The sequence below is a fragment of the Urtica dioica genome, chromosome 8 (assembly GCF_054948205.1).
Source record: "Urtica dioica subsp. dioica isolate 48M chromosome 8, U.dioica_male_clone48M_v1_H2, whole genome shotgun sequence".
Taxonomy (NCBI): domain Eukaryota; kingdom Viridiplantae; phylum Streptophyta; class Magnoliopsida; order Rosales; family Urticaceae; genus Urtica; species Urtica dioica.
In genome coordinates, this window is record NC_142763.1 from 11,395,640 (window position 1) to 11,420,882 (window position 25,243).

General features: G+C 38.6%; 2 protein-coding genes and 1 pseudogene across 3 annotated transcripts; all 3 read left to right on the forward strand.

Moving 5' to 3' along the window:
- The first annotated feature begins 7,312 nt into the window (after positions 1–7,312).
- Positions 7,313–8,481, forward strand: LOC149388092 (small ubiquitin-related modifier 1-like; annotated as a pseudogene). Its single transcript, XR_016301035.1, has 3 exons — positions 7,313–7,516; positions 7,912–8,057; positions 8,317–8,481. The product of XR_016301035.1 is annotated as a small ubiquitin-related modifier 1-like (transcript).
- A 6,000-nt stretch (positions 8,482–14,481) lies between these two features.
- XRI1 (x-ray induced transcript 1) lies at positions 14,482–17,690 on the forward strand. Its single transcript, XM_089624788.1, has 9 exons — positions 14,482–14,837; positions 15,349–15,410; positions 15,494–15,622; positions 15,720–15,862; positions 16,361–16,418; positions 16,525–16,627; positions 16,717–16,763; positions 16,860–16,937; positions 17,012–17,690. Exons 1-9 carry the CDS (start codon positions 14,818–14,820, stop codon positions 17,287–17,289), a joined length of 918 nt encoding a protein of 305 aa, XP_089480914.1. The 5' UTR covers positions 14,482–14,817; the 3' UTR covers positions 17,290–17,690.
- A 3,167-nt stretch (positions 17,691–20,857) lies between these two features.
- PAP15 (purple acid phosphatase 15) lies at positions 20,858–24,666 on the forward strand. The gene is made up of 7 exons (XM_089623962.1): positions 20,858–21,166; positions 21,646–21,837; positions 21,907–22,240; positions 22,328–22,545; positions 22,701–22,891; positions 23,344–23,628; positions 24,312–24,666. The coding sequence occupies exons 1-7, from the start codon at positions 20,869–20,871 to the stop codon at positions 24,462–24,464; spliced, it is 1,671 nt and encodes a 556-aa protein (XP_089480088.1). The 5' UTR covers positions 20,858–20,868; the 3' UTR covers positions 24,465–24,666.
- The last annotated feature ends 577 nt before the right edge of the window (positions 24,667–25,243 follow it).

Consider the following 25,243-nt stretch of genomic DNA (forward strand, 5'->3'; position numbering starts at 1 on the left):
AACTGTAATAATGTAGTTATGTATTTTAATGGCTTAAAATATGGAAAAATTAGCTATGATCTGGTTTTTTTTTAATGAGGTTTCTCTTAATTATTCAATTTTATGATTGTTATCAAGGATTGGTTCTCAAACACCTAAAGAAATCCAATGAGTTGATTTTTTTTTTCTAGATTACTTATGTGTCATTTTTTTTTTTTCATGTTTTATTACTTGTTCATTATCTTTGTGGGCTTGATCTAGCAATCACTATTAGTATTTGTTCAACCTAGTGTTCCTTTTATTCAATGAACAAATATATAACACGTGCATTGTAATTTTAAATTTAACACATTTTAAATTTTTGTATAGCTAATTAAGCTACTTCAAACGTACAATTTCATTTTACGTTTTTTTTTTAAATAGTCTTCGTATGATATGGGTGGCAAATTAGCATGGCAAAATCCCGTTTTTTACTTTTTTTATTTTGTTACATAGTTTTATTTTGAAATTCTGAACTAAATGTTTTTTATTTTTAATTTATTCTAAATATTTGATTTGTACGTGAATTTATAAGCTCAAACTTACAAGGGTTTTGATCTCTTCTTGTATTGCACCTATCCGTTAAAAGCATTTGTTTTTTTCTCAATTGACCTTCACTAAACTAAAAACCACTTGCTTTATTTAATTTGATAAATATATATATACACATATTTTAGTTATTCTTTTTAGAAAAACTTTCTCTATTTATTTTAAGTGAGAAAATTTTATAACTAACTTAAAACATGCCTCACTTTTTATATTTCATTCATATTTTTAAAATATGAATCCTTTTTTTTTCGGACAAAAAATACTTTCATATTTCAGAAATTTAATCAACAATTATTGAATACTGATCACCAATTATTAAAATATGATTAATTGTTATTGAAATCTGATTAACTATTATTAAAATATAGTCAATAATTATTGAAATATAATCAACAACTATTGAAATCTGATCAACAACTATTGAAATATGATTAACTGTTATTGAAAACAGTTATTTATAAAAATAAAAAAATTCAACGATTAATATTAAAAAAAATTACAAAAAAAAAAAAAAAAAAAATTACAAAAAAAAAAAAAGTTACGAATACTTTTTTAGGGCGTGTAATCTATATATAAACTACTGACGAAGGTAACAGAGCGGGCGTCAATCCCTCTGTCTCAAAATCCCCGGGAGAGGCGAAGCACACGGGACAAGACATGGCGGATATGGAAGTCGAGGATGGGGCCCAGGGCGACAAGACCCCGTCCCCCACGGCGGCGGCGGGCTCTGAGCCCAGGACCGAGATAGGGGAGGAGATTAATGAAACCCAGCCGAGAGATAAGGGGAAATCCCACCTCTATGGAAGCGACACAGGCCCCGTCGACGGGAAGACTCCGATGAGGGAGAAGCCACAACCGAGGGCGGCGGGGCAAAGGAAACGACCGGGACCCGGTCTGGCGGGGCGTGCGACGCGGGCGAGGGGGAAGGCTACGACGGCGAGGGGCAAGGCGACGACGGCGAGTGGGCCCACAGGCGAGGCGTCTGACCCAGGACCGTTGGAGTCTGGATCCCCTTTCCCGATTCGACGCAACAACCCTCGTACCAGCCCAAATCCAGGAGAAGACCAACCTTCTTTCGTGGGATGGGCTGAGAAGGACACTGTGGAGCTGCAGGGTTCTGGAGGAAAAAAAGGAAAAGGGCAAAAAGATGAGGGCAAAGTGGTTGACGTGGGGAACGAGGTTGCTGAAGCCTCTCTTTTAATCAATTCTGCCGAGGGTTTTAAGGAACGTCTCTCTCCCAAGCTTGGGATTCCTCAACGGGTGGGACCCGCTTGTACCTCCTCATCCAGGGCTGAGGTGGCGAGAGATGTCAAAGCTGGGCCACCCTTTCACGTGGGGCAGACCAGGAGAGGGAATGGGCTTCTGGAAGGCCCTGTCGATGCTGGGCCCATTTTTGTCCCTCCACTTCAAGGAAGGCTTCCTGCTCATGGGCCTCAGGTGATGAAGACTCAGCCCAGTGCTGGGAGGCCTGCTGGCGAGACCAACGTTTGCAGTGGTGATGGAAGGGCTGGCGGTCTAGGAATTTTGCCTACCGAGCAGGAAAAAGATGGAGCAGGGAAAAGATTGTCTAACGAGCACCTTAGAGTGGGCAAGGTCAAGAGGATGGCGCGGCTTTTCGAGGCTAGTGGTGGGGTGGAGCTCGGTCCTGAGGGTCCCACTTCTGGGCATGATAGGCATTTGGGCAAGAGGAAGCTCCCTTCTCTGGATAAGGGGCCAGAGATGAGTCTGCTCTTAGCAGGACCGGGTGGAGACGATCACGAGTTAGAGAGCGACCGGGGCAAATCGGGAAACCTGAAGAAAATGGCGCGCCTCTTAGGGAGTCTCCCGCCTGGGACCTCAAGCTCTCACTCTCATGCCTCGACGAGCCAGGTTAGTTTCCCTTGCCCTAACACTCTTGTTATAGGGGATAGAGACTTACTTTCTGCTACACTTGACCTAGAGACGAGAGGTTTATTTTCTGTTACGCGCGCTTTGGAAGTTTCTAGTTCACTAGATTCGACCTTAGTTGTTCCTGATGAGAGAGCGGCGCCCCTCGAGAGCGAGGGCCGCCGAACGCGATGATAGGCGTTATTTGGAACGTCCAGGGGTTAGGGAACCCCGGGACGAGGTCAGCCCTCCTCGCCCACGTCCGTGATCATAGTCCCGACTTTGTTTTTCTTTCGGAAACTAGACTACGGCGCGAGGGGGCTGAAAGGGTGAGAGTGATGCTGGGTTTTGAGGGTTGTATGACGGTGGACTGTCTTGGTAGGAGTGGAGGCTTGATGCTACTTTGGAAAGAGCCGGTGAGATTCCTACTCGGGACGTTTTCGAGATTTCACATCGAGGGAGATTTGGTTAACGAGTTAGGCGAGAGCTGGAGATTTGCGGGGATCTACGGAGATCCTGTGAGCTCTCAGAGGAGACATACCTGGGAGCTTATTCGTCGCCTCCGGAGCTCTTTCACGGGCCCTTGGTTAGTTGGGGGCGACATGAACGAAGTTGCCTCCAACTCTGAGATTAGAGGAGGTAGAGACAGAGGTCCCGGCCAGTTAGCTGCTTTCAGAGAGATGATTTCGGATTGCGACATCCATGACTTGGGTTTCGAGGGAGACCCCTTCACCTGGCGCAGAGGTAGTATTGAAGAGCGCCTGGATAGATGCCTTGCTAGCCACGAGTGGAGCGATCTCTTCCCCTCGGCCTCTGTCCGACACTTGAGGTTCTGGAGATCGGACCATAGACCTCTTCTTCTGCTTACGGCGGGTTTCAGAGATCGTCGGCGGAGCAGGAGGCCGAGGCGTTTCTTCTTTGAGGAGTCCTGGATAGGTGAGCCTGAGTGTGACGAGCGGATTCGTAGAGCTTGGGGGACGGGCCAGAGTGGTGATCAGAGTCCGAGCTTAGCTGATGCGATCTGCCAGTGCAGACGGAGCCTCTCCCGCTGGGGCGGCGAAAGGAACAGAGAGATCAGAGACAGGATTGAGAAGCAGAAGCAGATCGTTGAGCTTGCGGGTCGATCGAGCCCGGATTTCTGTATGGAGTCCTTCAGACGGGAAGAGAGACAGCTTGATGCCTTAGTTCAGAAGGAGGAGCAGTACTGGAGACAGAGGAGCAGAGTATCCTGGATGCAGTGTGGGGATAAGAACACGAAGCTCTTTCACCGTAAGGCCTCAGCTAGGAAGAAGAGGAACGCCATCAGAGGTCTGGAGGACGATTACGGGGTTTGGCACAGTGGGGATACTGAGATAGAGAGGATCGTCTCCGGTTACTTTGGAGACATTTTCTCGTCGGCGAGGCCTTCTACGCAGAGAATCGAGTTAGTTTCTGCGGGCGTTCAGCATAGGATCTCGGAGGCTTTGAACGCCGAGTTGGAGCGCCCTTTTGAGCCAGGGGAGGTGAAAAAGGCGCTTTTCTCGATGGATGCTATCAAGGCCCCGGGGAGTGACGGCTTTCCCGCGATCTTCTACCAGAGATATTGGGACATAGTAGGCGAATCGGTCTTGAAGACCTGCCTTGGGATTCTTAACGACGGGGACGAAGTGGCCACCATTAATGATACTGTGGTCACCCTTATCCCCAAAGTCGAGGACCCGAGACGGGTCAGTGACTTCAGACCGATCAGCCTGTGCAATGTGATCTATAAGATAGTGGCCAAATGCTTGGTCAACCGTCTTAAGATTACTATGCACGATGCTATCTCTGAGTCCCAGAGCGCTTTCATTGGTGGTAGACTGATCTTTGATAATGTCATGGTTGGTTTCGAGGCTCTCCACACGATGAAGCGGAAACGCTTCGGAAATGGAAAGTGTGCGTCTCTCAAGCTTGACATGGCGAAGGCCTTCGACAGGGTCGAGTGGGCCTACCTGGAGTCGATGATGTTGAGACTGGGATACAGCACGCGGTGGGTCCACCTTATCATGAGATGCGTTACCTCAGTCAGATTCGCTTTTAACATCAACGGTTCCATCCGAGGCAGTGTGACTCCCTTCAGAGGCCTTCGCCAGGGGGACCCTCTCTCTCCTTTCCTTTTCCTCTTCTGCTCTGAGGGTCTCTCGAGCCTCTTTCGTGCAAGCGAGGATTCTGGAGCGATTTATGGAGTCCGGTTCCGGGACCTTCAGGTGTCTCACCTTCTCTTCGCGGATGATAGCTTGGTTTTCTGCCAAGCGACACCTGAAGAGTGTGAGAGGATTACAGACATTCTACGGACTTACTCTGAGGCCTCGGGCCAGATGGTGAACTTTCAAAAGTCCGATGTTTGTTTCGGTACGGAGGTTAGCGATGAGGAGGGTGAGGTTCTGGCCCAGATCCTAGGTGTTAGGAAGACGGACTGCCATAAGCGATACCTGGGTCTTCCCGCGTTCACTGGTCGGAAGAAGGCGGAGCTTTTTGGGTTTGTTAGAGACCGCGTTTGGGCTAAGATTAAGAGTTGGAATGGCCTCTCCCTCTCGCAGGCTGGCAGAGAGGTCCTCATTAAATCCGTCCTTCAGTCGATCCCCAGTTACGTGGCCTCGTGCCACAAGATCCCGCTGCGTTTGATTAGAGACATCCATTCGGCGATCGCCAGATTCTGGTGGGGGGGTGGAACAGCGATGAAGAAGATCCACTGGTGTAAGTGGGAGGACCTCACGCGACACAAGTCAGAGGGCGGGATGGGCTTCAGAGATCTGGAGAAGTCCAACCAGGCCCTTCTGGCTAAGAGTGTCTGGAGGCTTCTCAGGAGACCGGATAGTCTGGTAGGACGAGTCTATAGTCAGAGCTACTTTCCTGACGGTGATATTATGACGGCTCTCCCTGGTTCGTGTAGCTCTTCCATATGGCGCAGTCTTCTTTGGGGACGAGAGATCATTCAGTCCGGTTCGAGATGGAGGATCGGAGATGGCGAGTCTGTGTTGGTCATGGGCGATAGTTGGATTCCGAGAGACAGACCGGCCACCTGGATTGACCCCCCTTGGATCCCCCCCGACATGCGAGTAGCTGAGCTTATGAGACTCGATGGTAGCTGGGACGCAGATCTTATCTCAGCGATGTTCGGGGAGGAGGACGCTGCGGCGATCCTGAGCATTCCGTGTGGGGGTGAGGGCATTCCTGACGTCCGCCGCTGGCATTTCACCGAGAACGGAGAGTACTCCGTCAAGAGTGGCTTCCGTGTCGCGATGGAGAGAACCAGTACTCCGGCCGCCAGTTCTTCAGACCCGACGGTGATGGAGAAGTGGTGGACGAAATTCTGGCAGCTGAGAGCTCCTCCTAAGGTGAAACTCCTCTGTTGGCGAGTCTGTTTAGGCCAGATCCCGGCCAGAGCAGTCTTAGCCAAGAAGAGGATCACCTCTGACGACAGCTGCCCTGTCTGTCACGAGGCGAGAGAGACTGTTTTCCATACGTTTTGGGGTTGCAGGTGGAGCAGGAGAGTTTGGAAAGAGGTGGGCTTCGGCCACATCCTTCCGCCCTTCAGAGACGGCGATGCCTTCGACGCTATCCTCAGAGCGACGGAGACCCTTGAGGTTCGTTTCCATGAGCTTTTCATTACCATTATTTGGGAACTTTGGAACCACAGGAACAACGTCTTGGCCGGGAGATCAGCTTGGAGCCAGCCACAGCTAGTCCAGTGGACGGTGAGCTTCCTCGAGGAGTACAGAGCGGCTACGGCTGGGGAGACTCCGTCGAGCACGAGAGTGACTACGACCCCCAGATGGTCCCCCCCTAGTGACGGGACCCTCTCGATTAACGTCGACGCGGCTCTCGCTCGCGACCGTGGAGGCTTCGGTGTCGGTTGTATAGTTCGAGACCACACCGGAGAGGTGATCGCCTCGCAAACGCTTTTCCTGGCTAGGGGGTTCTCCCCCCAGCTTGCGGAAGCGTATGCTGTCCTCCAGGGCATAGAGCTAGTTCGCAGCGTCGGCGGCAGGAGAGCGGAGATCCAGTCTGACTGCTTGGGGGTGGTGAGATTGATCGAGGAGGGTGTGACGCCTGCGACAGAGCTTGGGACGATCCTGCACCGCATCTTCAGAGAGGTGAGGGAGCTTGAGGTTTTTCGCATTTTGCATATTTCTCGTCTTTGTAATGTTGCTGCGCATAATCTAGCGCGCTACGCGGTTAACCATCACTCGACCTCGACCTGGCTGGGTTTAGTCCCGCCTTGTTCGGAAGAGGCCATTAGAGCCGATGATCGCGAGTTGAGGTCCCGCGCGGCCGCCTAGGGCCTTGTTTGTTTGAGTTTGCTTATGTTTTCTTTCCGTTGGTTCCTGTTTCACTCTTATCTTTGTAACCACGGTATTCCTCCGCCATATGTGAGGGCTTTTATGATAATCCGTGGCACCGACCACGTTTCCTCCAAAAAAAAAAAAAAAAAAAAAATCTATATATAAACTCTTTAATATTTTTCTCAAAGAAAAAAATACAACTCTAAAAATAAATAAAACTCAGGGATAAGGAAGAATCACAGGCTTTCCAGAATTCAAAAAGGCTGAAATTGACCTCCTACATCTAATCCCACCGTACTTTTCCACTGCTGTCAGATCTCTGCCATCCATTCTGTCCCAAATCAATTTCAGCCGTCTATTGTCTTAAAATTCCAACTCACCCCACGCTTCCCTGTCATACCGCGACCAAACGGTTCCACTCTCTCTTTCCCCCGGAACCCAAAATATTTATTAAATACGCCTCATTCCTCTCGGCCAAAGGATAGTTTTGTAAATCCACTCACCCGGTGACAAAATGACTGTTATGACCCTCCATAGTTGGGTATAAATACGACGCAGCGTGCGATAGACGCTGTGTATTAAACAGTGGTCTTTGCCTTTTTGGTGCGAATAGAGTACTGTTGGTGAAGAAGAAACCTCTGAAATTTCTACACAAAAATATACATATCATACATATATACGCATATAGATATATAAATATGTCGTCCGCAGGGGGAGGAGAAGACGACAAGAAGCCCGGAGACCAGCTCGTTCATATCAATCTCAAAGTCAAGGGCCAGGTAATTTTTTTCTTTTCGTTTTCTGCAATTGATTTTGATTTGTTTAGGAAAAGAGATCACTGATCTTCTCTAGGAATTTCATTTTCTGAATCTAATGGCTTTGCTTAGTAGCATTTTGTTTGATTTGAACTTCTATTGCTTTTTTTGGCTCTCTGTTTGGCTGCTGTGCAATTCGCATTCACAAAAATGTTACTATTTCCATTGCGATTCGGAATCGTCTAGTTTCCGAGTGATATATTTTATATTTTATGTAATAAAATGCAATGAAATTAAACCGATTCGCTACTTCTTCTATGTTACTTACTTCACTTGCAAATGCAAAGCGATATATTTACGCATCCGAGATCATTCATCACATTCGTACATTTTCCTTTATTGTTGTTGAATGATTTTAGGATGGGAACGAGGTGTTCTTCAGGAAAGAAGCACAGCGCTTCGCAAGCTCATGAACGCTTACTGCGACCGTCAGTCCGTGGAGTTCAACGCCATCGCATTCCTCTTTGACGGCCGTAGACTCCGCGCCGAGCAGACCCCCGACGAGGTAGATTGATTGATTATTATTATCATAATTGGTTTCTAATCGGTTTAGGCTATGTTTGAAACCTAGGAAGGAAAAATCAGTGAAATCTTGAGGAAAATAGAATGGATCTAGTGAGAAGAGAGATATGCTTAAGAATATGCGAATTTGCTTGGATTTAGTTGTACACTTTAAATTTTTACTCTTAACTTTCTCTGTTGATTAGATATTTCGGGTTTTTAAAATGTCCTCGGCATTAATTTCTTATTTTGTTCTGAATCAGCTTGAGATGGAAGACGGTGATGAGATCGATGCGATGCTGCACCAAACCGGAGGGGTCGGAGCTGGCCTGTGAACTCCTCTTCTTCAGCCCGAAGACGAGGCCGAGATAATCTGCTTGAGATCACGAGTTTCATTGTTTTTTTATTCGGTATGTTCTAAATGTTGTTGTAAATAATAATGAAGAAGAAAAAAAAAAGGTTGATGTGCGCAAAATCTTAAACTAGAACCTCGAGGGTTTTTGGTTTTCGATGGTTATTTGAATTTTACAAAGCATGGTTGTGGTTGATCTTTACCCAGTTTTTTTGCCTGTTGATTGTTAGCTACTTCATGCTTGGTTCGTGTTTTAAACTCGTAGTTACTGATTTGATTTCAAGCACGTGAAATGATTTGATCTCATGCCGTAGTCGGTACGAATTATCTTAAAATTATTCAAATAGTAAAGTCGGAAGTATGACACACCCAATCACGAGTTTAGTATATATTGATTAGCTTAGTTTTTGTTATAAAGTTAGTTGATTTCCACACCGTTATTGAGGAACTCGCGAAGGGCTTGAAAATAGACAAACTTTCGAGACAATAACTTTTCTGACTAGTCCATAGCGGAGATTAATCCTTCAGCTCATCGATCAACAAGTCGTTTTGACCTCAAAACCAGCAAAATAGGTTGGTTGAACTTTTCATGTCTAAAATGTCTTAAATTAAACTTTTGGCCATTTTTTGGACAAAAATGCCTTTGAATGTATTTTAAACATTATATTCTTCTTTTTCTCATTTTTCCACTTCTTTCTTTCACTCTAAAACTCGAATTTTAAGTTGATTTATGGTTGATTTGGGATTGATTTAGATTATATCTAAGGTTTTAGCGTTTGAAATTTGGGGTTCTTTTGGGCATGTGTTTGAGATAGTTTGGGTGTGGTTAGAGATAGTACTCATAGAGGTTAAGCGACGGTTTGAGTGTGGTTTGCGACGGTTTGGGTATGGTTTGAGATGGTTTGGGTCTAGTTTGCGATAAATAGCGATAATTTTTAAAATATGACTTTTTTTTAACCTTTGACCGTCTCTACGGTTCCTTGTGACGGATGACGAGAACTTTAGAGATCGGATCAAGTACAGTGAGAGCACCGCATCCAATAAGCTAGTCCATTGTATGTTAGGGCCTGTGTATCTTGGAACACAAAACTTCTGTTGATATTAGATTGATAATTTTCAATAATTATCGCTATTTATCGTAAACCACACTCAAATTGTCTCAAACCACGCCCAAACAATCTCAAACCACACTCAAATTGTCGCGAACCCCAAACTATCTCAAATCACACAAAAACCGTCAATAAACCTCCAATAAATGTGACTATGGAAAACTCACTTAATGACTAATTTTTATTTTAATTAAAAAAATGTTAAACGAAGGATATTTTGGAGATCTGATCATTGTTAATGACTATTTTGCAAGATTAACAAAACATTATTTATTTAGCAAAACTCAAATTTACTATTGACTAATTAGCTATGTAGCCCATCACTTTTTTACTTGTCCAAAGCGGAGATTAATCCTCCTCTTCATGGATTAACATAGTCGTTTTGACATTGTGAAACTCGTTCAACCCATCAAACACATTCGCCATTGCAATGACAAGCCATAAGAGAAAATCCGATAAAAGAAAATCCGATAAAAAGGAACGGAGGGAAAAATATGTGTTCTAAGAGTTGGTGGTGTGCAATAAAATAGATGATAGAATAGAACAAAACTTGATAATAAAAAATTAAAATTAAAAAAGAACAAAACTAAAATTGCAATGATAAATATTTTGTTATGAAATAATGTAATTAAAAGCACAACACGGCCAATGATTCAAGTGAGAACACTGAACAAAACAAAGAGGATAAAACGACTTGTCGTGTTGGGACCACGGCGAGGTTGGTCCTTCATTCTTTGTCGTTTCTATTAACGAATCATGCTCTTCAATGGGCACGTGAAATGCATTTGATTACTTTAAGGGTCATTTCCCTATTTTACTTTCTTATTGGTTTCCGAATTCCTATAAAAATATTCCTTACGTGCTAATTAGTAATTAGTAAATAAATTAAAGTTTTTTTTTTTTGCATTTTAATAAGATCTAATTACAGAAATCCTATTGTTGGATAAAATAAAAGTTATGTATGATAACAATAATATGACGATAATGTGGGGACTTAAGATAATGCTCTTTGAGCTGTTCAAAGTCAAATTGTATATTGGATCATTTTTAGGGGAAAAAATACGTGGGTAAACTAAGGGTTCTAGGTTATAACCATTTGAAATTATCCGATAAAATTCATTCCGTTGCGGATTATTCCACCTCAAACCACCTCTTTTCTCTAATGTAGATACAACTTTGAAATAATCTCATTTAAAAAAAAAAAAAAAAAAAAAAAAAAAAAAAAAAAACCTCTTTACTTGATTTTGCTTGAGCATTTCTCTCTCGTTTTTCATTTTTCACTTTTAAGTCTATGTGAACATTTTTTTTATCGTCTAAGATTTCTTTCCATTTCGTGTTTCCGGATTTTTTATTTTATTTTATGTTCTTGGTATTACTCGTTTTTTTCCAAATTATTTGACCATAAAAAAATTTACACCGTAGATAAACATAATTATTTTATTTTAATTGCTTCACTTTTTTTTCATTCTATGTGATTACTTTCTTTTTCAAATTTCCTGTGATTTGTTTTCTATTTGTCCTATTTCTAGGCTTTTATTCTGTATCCTATGTTAAGTGTGTTTTGATTTTTTTCTAGTTCTTAGTATGTTTTAAAAAAAAATTATATATTTGTGTTCTATATTAATTATATACAATTAATGTATTCAAATGATAGATCTATATTTTATCAAGTCCTTTACTATTTCACCAGTTTTAAATAAAGAAGAAATAAATGAAATAGTCTAATGATTAACCTCAAGTAAAAGTATAGCTTAAATATACTAATATTAAAAAATAGCCTTTTTCTTCTCTAATGGCCTTTAGAACTAAACTAAGTAAGCTATAATAGTACTTTAAATTAATTAGCTAATGTTCATCAAAATAAATGTCGTTCAAACTCTTTCTTTTTAGGGAAATGGATTAGACTGTCCCATTTTTTTTAAGCGGTAGACATCTATGACCAATTCAACATTTGTTTCCAAATGATCAATGCCCATTTTTAATGTAAAATTTATGCAAATGCCATTTCCTCAAAGCCTCACATTCTCAAAATAGGGGCACACGATGCCATTTCCTCTTTTTTTTTTTAAGCTTCATGTCACAATTTTTAGAATGTGATTCATTCCCAATTAATAAGCTTTGTTCCTGGCTACTTAAAAAGACGGTGACTCAAAAATAATAAAGTTGAGCTTGTGTAATGAAAAAACCTCAAATTCCGATTATTTGTGATGTGTACTCAAGCTTATTTGAGCATATTGCCGAGAAGGCAAAGTCCAATTATACAAACTCAACCGAATGAGATCAAAGAAAAATCAAAATTCGACAACTTAGTTAGGGAAATAAATTATAACTAAAATAGCTTAGTTGATCAAACCTACATCATAAACAAATCATCAAGAGTTACTTCGTTAGCGGAGCAAACATAGGATCGAGAGTTACGTCGCTAACGGGTCATAACAGAGCATCAACAATTACTCAATAAACGGTTATCCCATTCATTAGACACTTGGTACGGGACATCAAAGGCAATTATTTAGTTATCTTCTTCTTTTGAAGGATTTAGTTACCTTTAGTGGAATGTAATCGTCGCAATATGACTATTTAAGGACCTTCTAATGATGAAGGAGGGTTTGGTGATCTTTACTCACTACGTTGTAAGAGGACGTAGCTACAATTTGTGGTGGGCCTCTATAATTTTGTGTGTTCATTTATTTTCGCCAGGGCCGGCCCTGGCTTAAGGGGGGCAAGGCTTGTGCTTTGGGCCCCAAAAAAAATTATTTTACATTTTTTTACCTACTTTTAAGAAAATTTACATTTTTTTACCTTAAAAATTTATACTTTTGGCCAATTTTCTAAAAAATTTACATTTTTATCATGAAAATTTAAATTTTTATTAGTATTATAGGGCCCCAAAATATTAAATCGCCTGGAGTACCCTGTGAGTTTGGGCCGGCCATGATTTTCACATTACATTTATTACTCTGGTGTTTGATTCCGACTTCCGATTGGATTCATTATCGGCGATTTTCAACCTTCTTGATAATATTTATCTCTAACTAATAATATGAATAAGTATATAGTTATATCAAATAGCAAACACAATATTGTTGTCATTTGTGTTACTCAGAATGCATTTGAATTATTGTTTCTAACAAAGTGAATTCCAAGCACCATCTCATTGGTCTTGGGTATACAATAATGCATAAGAAATATTAAGCCTTCTTATTTTCATTAGTCAAAAATAATTTGGGTACAAGTTTCTATCAGAAAATATCATGAGTCAACGTTTCAGAAAGAACGAAAAAAAATTGATTAGAATTCACTTTTATTTTCACATCTCGTGAAAAATTCAAAGACGGGTGTGCGTCGTTATCATTTTTCTGCCAAAAAACTACATATTTTTGAAGTACAAATTTATATTACGTTTCTCATATTAAAAAGAGCGATGAAACTTAAGAGTTAACTTAAGACCCAAATATAACTCTTATATTCATATTCAAACTTTACAACCAAAACATGTACAATCTATATCTAAATGGCATAAAGTTAAAGTTTACAGCCTATAAATAATAACGCCATTTCTTTTTCTTAATATTTTTTCCGTGTTGTTAGCAAGCTTCAAACACTACATGATTAACTTCTTCTTTTTTTGGCTCATACAATTAGTAATGCTACTACACATATGAAATTTTCGATAATCAAAATCATAATGACGTGCCAAAATTGTCAATAGTCTTCTAGGTTCGATATGATACCTAAAATTTTAGGTGTTTGGTATTAAACAAAAAACAAAAAATTAAGTATCCATGTAATGTTTATTGTCACCTACAATAACAAACAAAAATTGTTTTTATGAGCATTAGGCCTTCTTCCATAATGCTCATTATAAAAACAACTTTGCATTTCAACTAATGATTGATCTCTCTTTTTTCATAACTTGCCATTGAAGAGTCTTGATTTTTTTTTTATTATTATTTTTTTGGAAATGCCAATATAAGGTCTTACTAGTTAGGTGAGCTCTTAGGGACATAACTCTCCCCTTTTCTTTCAAGTCCAACTTTAGACTTGGAGACGCAATAATATGTATGTTTGAAATATTGCGCGCTATTTTGATAGGTTAAAGATGAATTCGGTGACGAGTTTGTATCAGAAAAAGATCGATACAAACTTTCAGAATGAATTTTGAATACTGTAAAAAGTATTGAATTTGATATATATATTTTTCGCATGTTGTAATAAATTCAAATAACTAAGTAAATGAATGAAATTTCAAATAAAAGAAGAAAAACTTTCATTCATTCCTTGAGCATACTTAAAAAAAAAACTATAATTCGCTTAATAATACTTAAGGTGAAAATTATTGGAGTTACCTCATTTTAAAAAAATTTGTCGATAATATCTCATTCTTATTATTATTTCGAGAATACTTTATTCTTACATTTTATTCGTTCCGTTTACATTTTTATTTGATTTTTTATTCATTTATAATTTTATTTAACTTTTTTTTTTAATTATTTACAGTTTTCCATCTTTAAAAGAGATATTTGTCTCCTAATGCAAATGCATATATAGGCGCTTCCAAATACAAGAGGAAATAGAATGAGGTGAAATATTTTCTGAAGAAAGAAAAGGCTATAAAATTAGAAAAATAATTTATGGTTATGGGAAAGAAAATCCCACGAGTTAGTAACGGGCTTATAAAAAGGAGAGAATAGTGGGACCCACTACTGCGGGAGTTAAAGCGTGGTGTCAGTTTTAGGCATTATCAAATATCTTTATTATCATTATTTGGTTTTTCTCATTTATATCTTTAAGGGATTATTTGTTAAATCCTTAAGACTATCACAAGATTTTAGATGTTATAATTATTTTTTTCTGCGTCACAATACCCCTCTTTTTATTTCCATGTCAGTTCTTTTTTCTTTTCTCTTCCTTCCTTCTGGATATACTCTATTAAAAAAAAACATAGAGAAAAATTCTCCGAAATTAAAGTTATAATAGAAAAGAAAAATCAACGTCAATGTAAATTCATTAAATAAGAAAAGAAGAAGAGAGTGACACAGACTAGGGAAAGAAGAGACACAGAAGCGAGTCGCCTCTAACAAATAAAATTATATATAAACATATATATTTTGCACAAATCTCAATCACGAGCGCACACACAGAGAGAGACCAGGAAATAGGGAAAATAAATAATTTTATCGCTAAAAATGGGATTGTATATGTAGTAGTACCGTATTCTTCTTCTTCTTCATATTCATCTGGGTCTTCTACGCAGTAACGGCTATATTTTGCTCTCTTCTCTGTATGCTCGTAGTCCCAGAATGGATTACGACAATGGCAAGTAAGTGAGAAGGGGAAATCCATATTTGAGGTCTCTTTCCTTTACTCTGATGATCGGTTAGAATATTTAGGTTGCTGGGTTTTGTTTTATTTTATTTTTATATTTTGGGGAGCGTGTATTTCTCTTTTTAGCTCAGGGTCTCCTACTTCGTGTGAAATAAGCTTGGTTTTTCTCCTAAATCTCGAGATTGATTGAAAGTTCTCTTTGATTTATCATCGTGTGTGTTTTGCTGTATTTATTTCAGTACGTCGGAGGGGTGTTATAATTTATAATGGTTTAACGATGCAAAAAAATATGAATAAAATGTATATCTACACGAGTATGAAGAAATGATGGTGCTAGCTTGTGATTTTAGTAGTTGGGTCATTTGGGTTTTGCTTTCGCTTTCCAATTTTACAATTTAATGTCTCTTTTACAGTCGTTTAGATCCTTTGAATTGGAGTACTAACTGTACTCTCATTTGGGTATTATGAACTAAACATAAACAAGCTTTTGGATGAATTTTTTTTAGAGCTCATCAGCAATGGGAATGGCAAAGAGAGGACTCTGGTTTGCAAAAGCAGTCCAACTACGGTGCGTTTGATTGTGTTTTGTTTCTATAGGTTGTCAAAAAGAAAGAGATAATTGAATGTCTATTGTGGCGGTGATATTGGCAGATGGGTCGGCGAGTCTTTGGTGCAGCGAAGTGACTCAGAACGAAGAAGATATTTCGTACATGTTCGACGACGAAGCCACAACCCCCGTCAAGGCCTGCGGGGACTTGGCATTGCACGTCGGGCAAAACGGTATTTTTTTTTTTTTTTTGGGAAATCTGTTGGTCTCTATTAAGTAGTCTGATAAGATGAGAATGTCTCTTCATTAGTATCGTTTTTTCTTTGGAAGAATGGAAGAAGGATTCTCTGGAATGCAATGAGTCGTTTTCGCAAATGAAGAGGCGTCGGATGCTTCAGTTCACCAAAGACGACGAAGACATGGATTCGTCGCTCTTCTGCGAAGAGTTGTCGCCCGCGTTCTTGAAAGCCAATGTTCGTTTGTGCGCTCTTTTTCCTTGCTTTATTATTCGTATGATTCGTGATTTCTGAGTGTGTATGTGTTTGTATTCCCGTAAGCTCAGTGTTTGTGTGTGCCTTTTGTTTCTTGATCAGTATCAAACCCAAGTGGTTGCTAGACTTCTTTTGGAAGTTGGTTTTACAAAGGAAAGTTTGAGTGAAGATCGAAATTCATTGTAACGTTATAGGACTCGGAAAAAAATTAGGGAAAAAAAGTAGGTTTTGTGCTATGTAATGTTCTTAGAAATCCCGCAAGTATGTGAATTCCATCAGATTTTGAATTTTCCATTCCTTTATGAAGAAAGCAGAACCCATGTTTAGTTGTACATTCTCTCTTGAATTTCTACTTAAATTTTTCCTCGATTTCAAAGTAGGCGAGAAACTTACGAAGTGATTTTTTTCATGTTCCAAACATGGCCTCAACGTGTTCTCAGTGTGTTACTCTTATTTTTCTTTTCCATGTTCTTTAAATAGGAAGGGGTCGATTCGATTGAGGAGGCATTAACCGCAGATTGGGCCCCGAGTTTTGAAGGTTTTTCCCATTTAGAATGCCGCTTAAATACAATATATATATATATATATATATATATATATATGGTTTTCGCGGGATTCTCAAATCTAAGTTTAATTTATTTCAGAAAACTCGCCTGCTTCGATGTACGAGGAGGCGTTGGATCAGTCGGCTGAATGGATCAGAGACTGTTTTATCGACACCGAAATGCATTTCAGTCCCGAGACAGCGTATAATTCCTCAGACCATATTCTCGGTTTCTTTACAATTCCAAAGTTGTTTTCGTTTTTTCTTGATTTCCTTCTTGTATGAAATTCAGCAACTCGCCAGGTGTGTCTGCGTCTGAACTACCAACCGAGGTCACAGGTAAGACTTTTTGTAACTTGCATTTCCCTTTTTGATTTTTGGCCTCGATGTATTTCCCTCCGAAAAAAAACGTACTCTCCGTTTCAAATTGTGCAGAGTTATGTAAAATCTCACCCGGCGCAAATAGCGTGCCTAGACGACCCGTTTCTACTTCGCGGAAGATTATCATCAAAGGTATAGCATGAGAAACTTTCCCAAGTATCAGAGGAACGAATGTTGTTCTTATATTGAATCTTTCTTTCTCATAGGTAAGAAATCGTTCATCCGGGCCCCATCAAAGCTGCCTTCTTCGGTGGCATACCCGTTTGCGTTCATCAAACCTTCCGGGGCCCACGGGGACGTGACTCTGAAAGACATAAACCAGAAGATTCGAACTCCGCCGCCTCAGAAATCGAAGCAAAAGGACGAAGATCCGGTCATCATATATCCCACTTCGGCCTTCTCTGGGAAGCCCGTCGTTGGGAAGACTAAAATCCGCACGGAAGGAGGTAAAGGAAGCATCACGATTATGAGAACAAAAGGCTAGTCTGAGAATTAGTAGATATTAAGTGTAGCTCTAAAAAAAAAAAAAAAACCTCTTGTTCTCGGCTCTCTTTCTGGTTACGTATTTTACCGGGAGGGTCGTGCTTTGATTTTATTTTTATTTTAATTTTTTGGCAATTCCAACGCAGTCAAGTATAGAAGGTTTGCTGATGCTGCAATTTTTTGTATTGGAATTTTCAGTTTTCGGAAGCGTTGATAAAATGAGACTGTTTTTGTTTTCTAGAAAGTTAGGTCTCAAACTTCATGGACTGTTTTGAGTAAGACTTGAGAATTTCTCTGTCTCGTAGGTCTTATTTCACTTTTGGTTTGTACTATGTAAAGAAACTTGTTCATCGCATCCTTGAATTAATTTACATTTATATATGAGATCTTTAATGCATTAAATTTCTGTATTTTGTAAAGATTTTCATTTTCATCTCCATGCTTTGCTACAGAACTTCAAATTTTATCTCCACCATTCGTTTCCTTTTGAGATGTAAGAAGAATTGCATCAAATCAAACATACAGGCATTATAAATAAACTGGGGCTGATTTTTGCTGCTTTAAGAATTTGTGTGCCTAATTTTATTCATACATACATTTTGGAGGTGTCCATTCGACTTTTATCGATTTTGTGAGAAATTTTTTAAAAATCGTCACGAGTTTTATTCAAATGACGCGATGTATACTTAGTTTTTAACAGCAATGCACCTAATTTTTTTTTTCCTACATACAATTGACAAAATGAGAAACTATATGCATCTTTTCGTTTTGGGACAAAAATACACTTCCAATTAATTTCATTCTATTTTCTCATTTTCATCTATTTTTCTCTCATTTTATGTTATATACACTGAACTCACCACTAAAGCTCGGGATACGTCTAATAAAGTTTATTGCACTTTGTCGTATTCTCGCTTTTGTTCTTGAAGTCGATCAAAGACACCTGTGAAAATCGATTTTGTCGTTTTCATTTATATTTATATTTTTTTTTACTATTGACGGATTACGTGTTTTAAATAGGAAAGCGAAAATGAAATCTAAAATTCAAGATTCTATTCTCCTAAATACTCGGAATAAATTAAACTAAAAATATCTGATTTTCATAACTAAACAGAAGTTGATAAATAACCAAATAACTAAGAAGAATGCAAACACTTTCCTTCAAACTTGATTGTCGATGTTTTCAATCCTAAACAGTAACTTGGGGGATGTAGGATCTTGTTGTTGGTTTTTGGTGGTCAAAACAGGTCGGGTTAGAACTTGCTCTTATACCATGTACCCTTATACAGACTTATTGTTTCTCGATTCCAGTTCAGATCATATCCAACTGGTCGTTTTCAAAGAATCGCAACTAGATGTTAGTAACGAGTCTCCACAAAATGATGGGAGACCATTAATTAATGGCGGCTAATCGCTGCTACCAATATCCTAAGCTAGTCTTCGTCAAAGATTAGCGACATTTAATCGTTATTAATGATATTAGCGTCGCATCATTAGGCTGGTGTGGGTGCGCAGAGGTCTTTGCCAAACGAATTTTAGCAGGAACTTGTGTATGATTAGTAGTTGTTAATCACCACTAAAGTTGCTCCTAATCCACAGTTTTGCCATAGTATTAGCTATCGTAAAAAAATAATCACTTGAATAATTTCGCGCATTTTGGAAGATTTGATTCTTCACATGCAAATTACTAGTTTAGAATACATGAATGTTACTGATAATACATACGATTTCTCTGCGTACTTAGAGGGCAACTTCGATGAAGATTGTTCATGCTTAGGTGGAGGGCGATTTAGGTTGTCCATTACATTTTGTGGTACAACTTAGATCTCCATATTCATTTGGGCAATAGTGCTTGTACTTGTCAATGCTCACCAATTTTTTTCATATATATATATATATAGTGAAATTATAAGTGACGATAAATTAAAAAAAACACACATTAAAATATACTATAACAGGCAACTTTTAGAGTAGCCCATGCTAAACTATTTAGTGGAAATAGTGACATAAAAGTTATATATGATAAGAATATATTATCTTTGCGCTCCCACTTAGTAAGTCTTAGTATTAGGGTTTGCTCTTAGAATAGAACGAAACATTCTTTATTTTTTTGTTGGTCCATTAGAAAAATAGTCAATTTAAATGCTTGACATTGTTAAATAGCCAACATTTAGTAAATCTTAGGTAATTAGTCATTTTCATGTATTTACAGACATAAATCTTAGATAAATAACCACGTTTATGTATTAGATCACGTCATTATTTACGGTTATTTACTTAAGATTTATCAAACGTTAGTTATTTAATAATGTCAAACGTTTAAATTTACTATTTTTCTGTTCTTTTGAAGCAGAAATAAAGTGTACATAGAGAAAAACTTACAAACATGACCGTTATACAAAACTTGAAAACATGACCCAACACAAGTTCTGACCAATTCGAAATAAACAAAAAAAATGAACCAGGAATCAAGTCTGATGAATTAGGTACCACAAAGAGATGACCATCATCATCACAAGTTCTTCTGGTACAAATTATTTGGATTTCAATAATAAATTTTCTATTACTTGTATAGTATGAATAAAATGAAACAAGTACTATCTTCTACAAGTTGAACATGATTCATGAACCACAAGATAAAATACATTACATTAAATTGTACCTACTCGAGTGCCTATGATTTTGACTTCTAACTCAAGATTTAAAGTTAAAACCTTGCACGACAGTCGTTTAAGTCCATCGCACTATTTGTACTAGTGACATGTGTTGCCATCTGATCAAATCACGTCATTTCTACAATAAATCATAGATTCAAATCCAATTTAATTCCCACTTCATTTAGATATTATCTATAAAAAAAATTAAAAAAAAAATTCACATAATTCGACACATGTATCCATCTACCATCGATCGAATACGACGTTTTCAGTTCTAACATCAAACGATGCTAGTAAATATCCGATGCCAATATTATAATTTATACTACATAGTCCACACCATAGATGATACTAAACTACTTATGTGTATATTAATAGTTAGTTTGGGATACAAATTTACATGTATCTTTGTAGTTATTTATCTTCGATTCTTCTGTAGTCTATGATTAAAAATAACATGAGTATTATATCACCGATAATTTTAGAGTTATGAGTTTAGATATGTAAAGTATGGAAATTTGTTAATACCGATGAACGAATAATAAATAAACAACATTCATAAAGTCATGCAATTGTATTTTTCGCTTTAAAGTTGGAAAGATTCATGAAATCATTTAGAATTTCATGGGGTAATTTGTTATTAAAAAAAGTTGTAAGGGGCCTATCTGTAATTTCTCAAAATATGCCCTTCAGTCAAAAAGAATTGGCGCTAACGGCTACTAAGCGCCTCGGGAGACTAACCAAACTCCTCACACGTTCGTCTCTTTCTGTGTCAATCAAGCACTAACTTTTATCACTTTCGAATATTCGCACATTCCTCTCTCTCTCTCTCTCTCTCTCTCTCTCTCTCTCTCTCTCTCTCTCTCCGTCTATATAAATATTGAATATCATTTTACAGTTGCTCTTTCTTATCTTTTGGCGCTATGGATATGGCATCTTTTCCTCGGAGCTGTGAACTCTTCTTTCTGTTCTTCGTCGTCTTAGCTGGCCTGGCCTGGTCGAAACCTACCGGGATCGTCGGCGGCGATCGGATTCCGACGACTCTCGACGGGCCTTTCGAGCCCTTCACAGCCCCTTTCGACGTCAAATTGCGTGGGAACGCCGTTGATTTGCCAGACTCCGATCCTAGGGTTCGTCCACGTGCCCGGGAATTCGAGCCGGAGCAAATCACAGTTTCTCTCTCCTCCGACTACGATTCCGTTTGGATTTCATGGATTACAGGTTCTTAAATTGTTTGAGCACGCTCTGCATTTATTACTTCGAATAAGAAATTTGAACAACAGTGCTTCTACGTAATAGTTTGATTTTTTTAATTTGAACGAGAATCAGAATTCGAAACATATTAGTAGTGATCGGACATAATTTATGTGTTTTTTTAAATTCAATAGCGTTTTTTTTTTTTTTTTTTTTTTTTTTTTTTTTTTTTTTTTTTTGTAAATGCATGTTTTGAGTAAACGAGAACTCGGGTTGAAATGGTCTTGAATGAATTTCACTATATGTACTTTTCCTGTCATTTAGTTCCAGAAATCATAACAGAGGAAATGAAGTGAGTCTGAAATTTAGGCTAAAACCGTATTTTAATCTATTTAAACATTGGAACTATATTTCAACGCATAATCAATCTGAACCAAGTCTAGTTTAGCTACATTGAATTGGCATGCCAAATATAAACCCAGTGCTTGTTTTTTTTTTTTCTTCAGGGGAATTCCAAATAGGCTTTAACATTACACCGATGGACCCAGAAAGTGTATCGAGTGTCGTTCACTACGGAAAGCTCAGACATCCATTAACACATGAAGCCGAAGGGCATTCTCTTATTTACAGCCAACTCTATCCTTTCCAAGGCCTCCAAAATTACACTTCTGGGATCATCCACCACGTTCGGCTAAAAGGTTCTTTAAGCACGATCTCCTCTTTTCGATCGAGGATTCTTATCATTTTTTTGTAATCTGATCGTGTAGGATTGGAACCGAATACTCTCTACTTTTACCGGTGCGGAGACCCGTCTATACGGAAAATGAGCGGAATTTACTATTTCAAAACCATGCCTGTCTCTAGTCCCCGGAGCTACCCGAAGAGGATCGCAATCCTGGGAGATCTCGGTCTGACATACAATACGACCACCACTATCGCTCACCTCACGAGCAACAAACCCGACCTCGTCATTTTGGTCGGTGACGTGAGTTACGCGAACCTCTACCTCACAAACGGGACTAGCTCAGATTGTTACTCTTGCTCCTTTTCGCAAACTCCGATTCACGAAACCTATCAGCCTCGTTGGGATTATTGGGGGAGGTAAAGAAAAATAATATGCTATGCCTGTTTTCCGTTTATGTGTTGGGCTTTTCTTATATTGAGAGCCTGTGCAATTTCTTCTCACAGGTTTATGCAGAATTTAGTTTCGAGAGTTCCGCTGATGGTTTTAGAAGGCAACCATGAGATCGAAGAACAGGCTCAGAACCAGACCTTCGTGGCTTACAGTTCGCGGTTCGCATTCCCGTCCGAAGAGAGTGGCTCTTCGTCAACGTTCTATTACTCTTTTAACGCCGGAGGAATCCATTTTGTCATGCTCGGGGCTTACATCGCCTACGATACGTCGGGTAGACCACTTCTTTCTTCGTCTTTTTCTTTTTTTTGTTGTTGTTGTAAGAAATCATCTCGAGTTTACCTAAATTATTTACGAAACAAGATCGGGAAATCTGTTATTTCGATCTGAGTCTTCATTGACTGATCTGAATTTGTGTTTCGAATACAGCGGACCAATACAAGTGGCTGGAGCGAGATTTGGCGAATGTGGACCGATCAACGACCCCGTGGCTTGTGGCTGCTTGGCATCCACCGTGGTACTCCACTTATAAAGCTCATTACAGAGAGGCCGAGTGTATGAGAGTTGCGATGGAAGAACTACTTTACTCTTATGGCGTTGACATTGTATTCAATGGACATGTAAGTACTTTTTTTTTTCCTCTTTGAAGACTTTTGATTTTTCTTTCTATATATGCAGTACAGAGTAATTTAGCAAGCCTCGGTGGTCAGGGCATTGGTTCATCGGTTACTAAGAACCTGTGAGTCTCAATAAGTGGGCAAGGGACGGAGCAAGAAATCAAACTTTAGGGTGTGTCATGTCAAAAATAAAATTATATGGGAAAATATCAGATAGAAATTTTGGGAGGGGTCAAATTGTAACCCTGCAGAGGAGTTTAAAATATTTTTTAAACTTTCTAGTATAATTTTATAAGCATGGGTTAATATCTTATTTTAGTTAAGAGTTAGTCAAATAAATAAAAAAAAATCAGGGATAGTTGTAGCTGTCCCTTATTGTGGGGTCCCAAAAAATATTATAATGTTGTTAATGTAATATGACAATAGTTTTCCTTGGAACAAATAATTTTCCTCAGGTTCATGCCTATGAGCGGACAAATCGAGTTTATAATTACACATTAGACCCATGTGGGCCTTTATACATCACTGTCGGCGACGGAGGGAATCGAGAAAAGATGGCAACAGAACACGCTGACGAGCTCGGTAATTGCCCCGACCCGTCAACCACTTCTGATCCATTCATGGGCGGGTTTTGTGCGACAAACTTCTCGTCCGGCCCGGCAAAAGGGAAGTTCTGTTGGGACCGGCAACCCGAATATAGCGCGTTTAGAGAAAGCAGCTTTGGCCATGGAATCCTTGAGGTATATTATATACAAGTCTATTTATGATTTTACGTAGTCTTTAAGGCATCGGTAGCCTATTAACTTGTTAAGTAGTTGCAAGTTCGTTCCTAATTTTGATTTTTTTTTTTTGGCTTCCACCTCCCTACAACTTTTTTCTTTTACATTTTTAGCCCCTAAAAAATTGCTAGTTTAAAGCGTATAGATAATTTCTAACGCGTATTTCAGAAATATCACTAATTATTGCATAAAATATACTAGAAATAAAAAATATAAACATATATTTTGTAGCAGTCTTGCATGTATTTTTTGCTTTTATAAAAATATTCAGTAAATAATTAGCGATTGGATCTATGAATGTAAAAAATTTACAGGGGCTAAAAATGTCCATAATAAAAAAAATATCCAGGGGTTTGAATGCTCGAAGAAAATGTTTAAGGGCCAAAGTGTAACTAATTTTTTTAATATACCAAAGTGTAACTAATTCAAGGGGCTAAAAATTAATTCCAATTTTTAATATAAAAAATTTAGGGGATTGAGTGCTAAAAGAAGTATAACTAATTTTAAGGGACAAAGTGTAACAGATTAAGGACCACCGATGTCAAAAGATAGCCTTTTATGCATTATGTGCCATCCTTTTTTCATATCCCCTTTCTATCTGAGCTTAAATTTTGTACTGTTGGTTATTTTGAATTAACTTTCAGATGAAGAATGAGACTTGGGCTTTGTGGACATGGTATCGGAATCAGGACAGTAAAAAAAACGAGGCCGATCAGATATACATTGTGAGGCAACCTGAACTTTGTCACGGCCAACTTCACAACAAGGCAACCAAAAGTTGGTTTTCAGCGATTTGATCCGCAGCTTAGTTGTTCACGATGCTCTTTAGATCAAAATGGAAAGAAAGTGGTCTATACTCTATATCAATAAATTGATAGATAATTTATACATTGTTTTTAGGACTTGGCTATACTGTGTAAATTATACTAGGAAAATTTTAGGTATTGATTTAACGTGGTGTTGGAGTTACTATGTATAACAAATACTCATTCAAACTTTTTTGCCACCAATTTTTATGGTCATATTTTGCGTACTACATTATCATTATGTGTGGTGAATTTCAAGCCGCTTGTAAGCCAGGAAAGTTATAAAGATAAATCTATTTGTTTTCATTACAAATTCAACAATGTGTTGGCATAATTGACCAAAATAAATATAACCTAATGAAATAACTTTGCAGTGGCTCATCAATATCCGTATAAAATTTAAACAAGTCCCTCGCTCTCTCTATGCAAAATTAAAGACGAAGTTAATATATACAGAAAAAAGTGGTATGTATACATATTTTTTAGGTTGGTTGGTTGTAAAAATAAGAGATACTGTGGTCCCAGACCTTATGTGAATTTACATTTAGCAGTACTTGACTGACTACGACACGTAGCATGGAAATCGAATGCGTGAACTTATTTATTGTTTTTTTTATTGACGCTCCATTCTTTATTTATGTTCATGAAAATTCCTATTCAAAGATAATTAATAACGCCAATTACGCCATATAGTATATACTGACGCAACACCATTAATTTATCGAAATTTATTAACCCCAAAAAAAATAAGGCCAACTTTTGAAGTTGAA

What these genes read in the sequence shown, in the direction of transcription:
- XRI1 (XM_089624788.1), top strand. Translation starts at nt 14,818, where the DNA reads ATGGATTACGACAATGGCAA. An exon ending in ATTGCACGTCGGGCAAAACG is followed by an intron (nt 15,623 to 15,719) that starts GTATTTTTTTTT and finishes TTTCTTTGGAAG; the next exon opens with AATGGAAGAAGGATTCTCTG. An exon ending in CCGCGTTCTTGAAAGCCAAT is followed by an intron (nt 15,863 to 16,360) that starts GTTCGTTTGTGC and finishes TTCTTTAAATAG; the next exon opens with GAAGGGGTCGATTCGATTGA.
- PAP15 (XM_089623962.1), top strand. Translation starts at nt 20,869, where the DNA reads ATGGATATGGCATCTTTTCCTCGGAGCTGTGAACTCTTCTTTCTGTTC. An exon ending in CCACCACGTTCGGCTAAAAG is followed by an intron (nt 21,838 to 21,906) that starts GTTCTTTAAGCA and finishes CTGATCGTGTAG; the next exon opens with GATTGGAACCGAATACTCTC. An exon ending in CATCGCCTACGATACGTCGG is followed by an intron (nt 22,546 to 22,700) that starts GTAGACCACTTC and finishes TTTCGAATACAG; the next exon opens with CGGACCAATACAAGTGGCTG.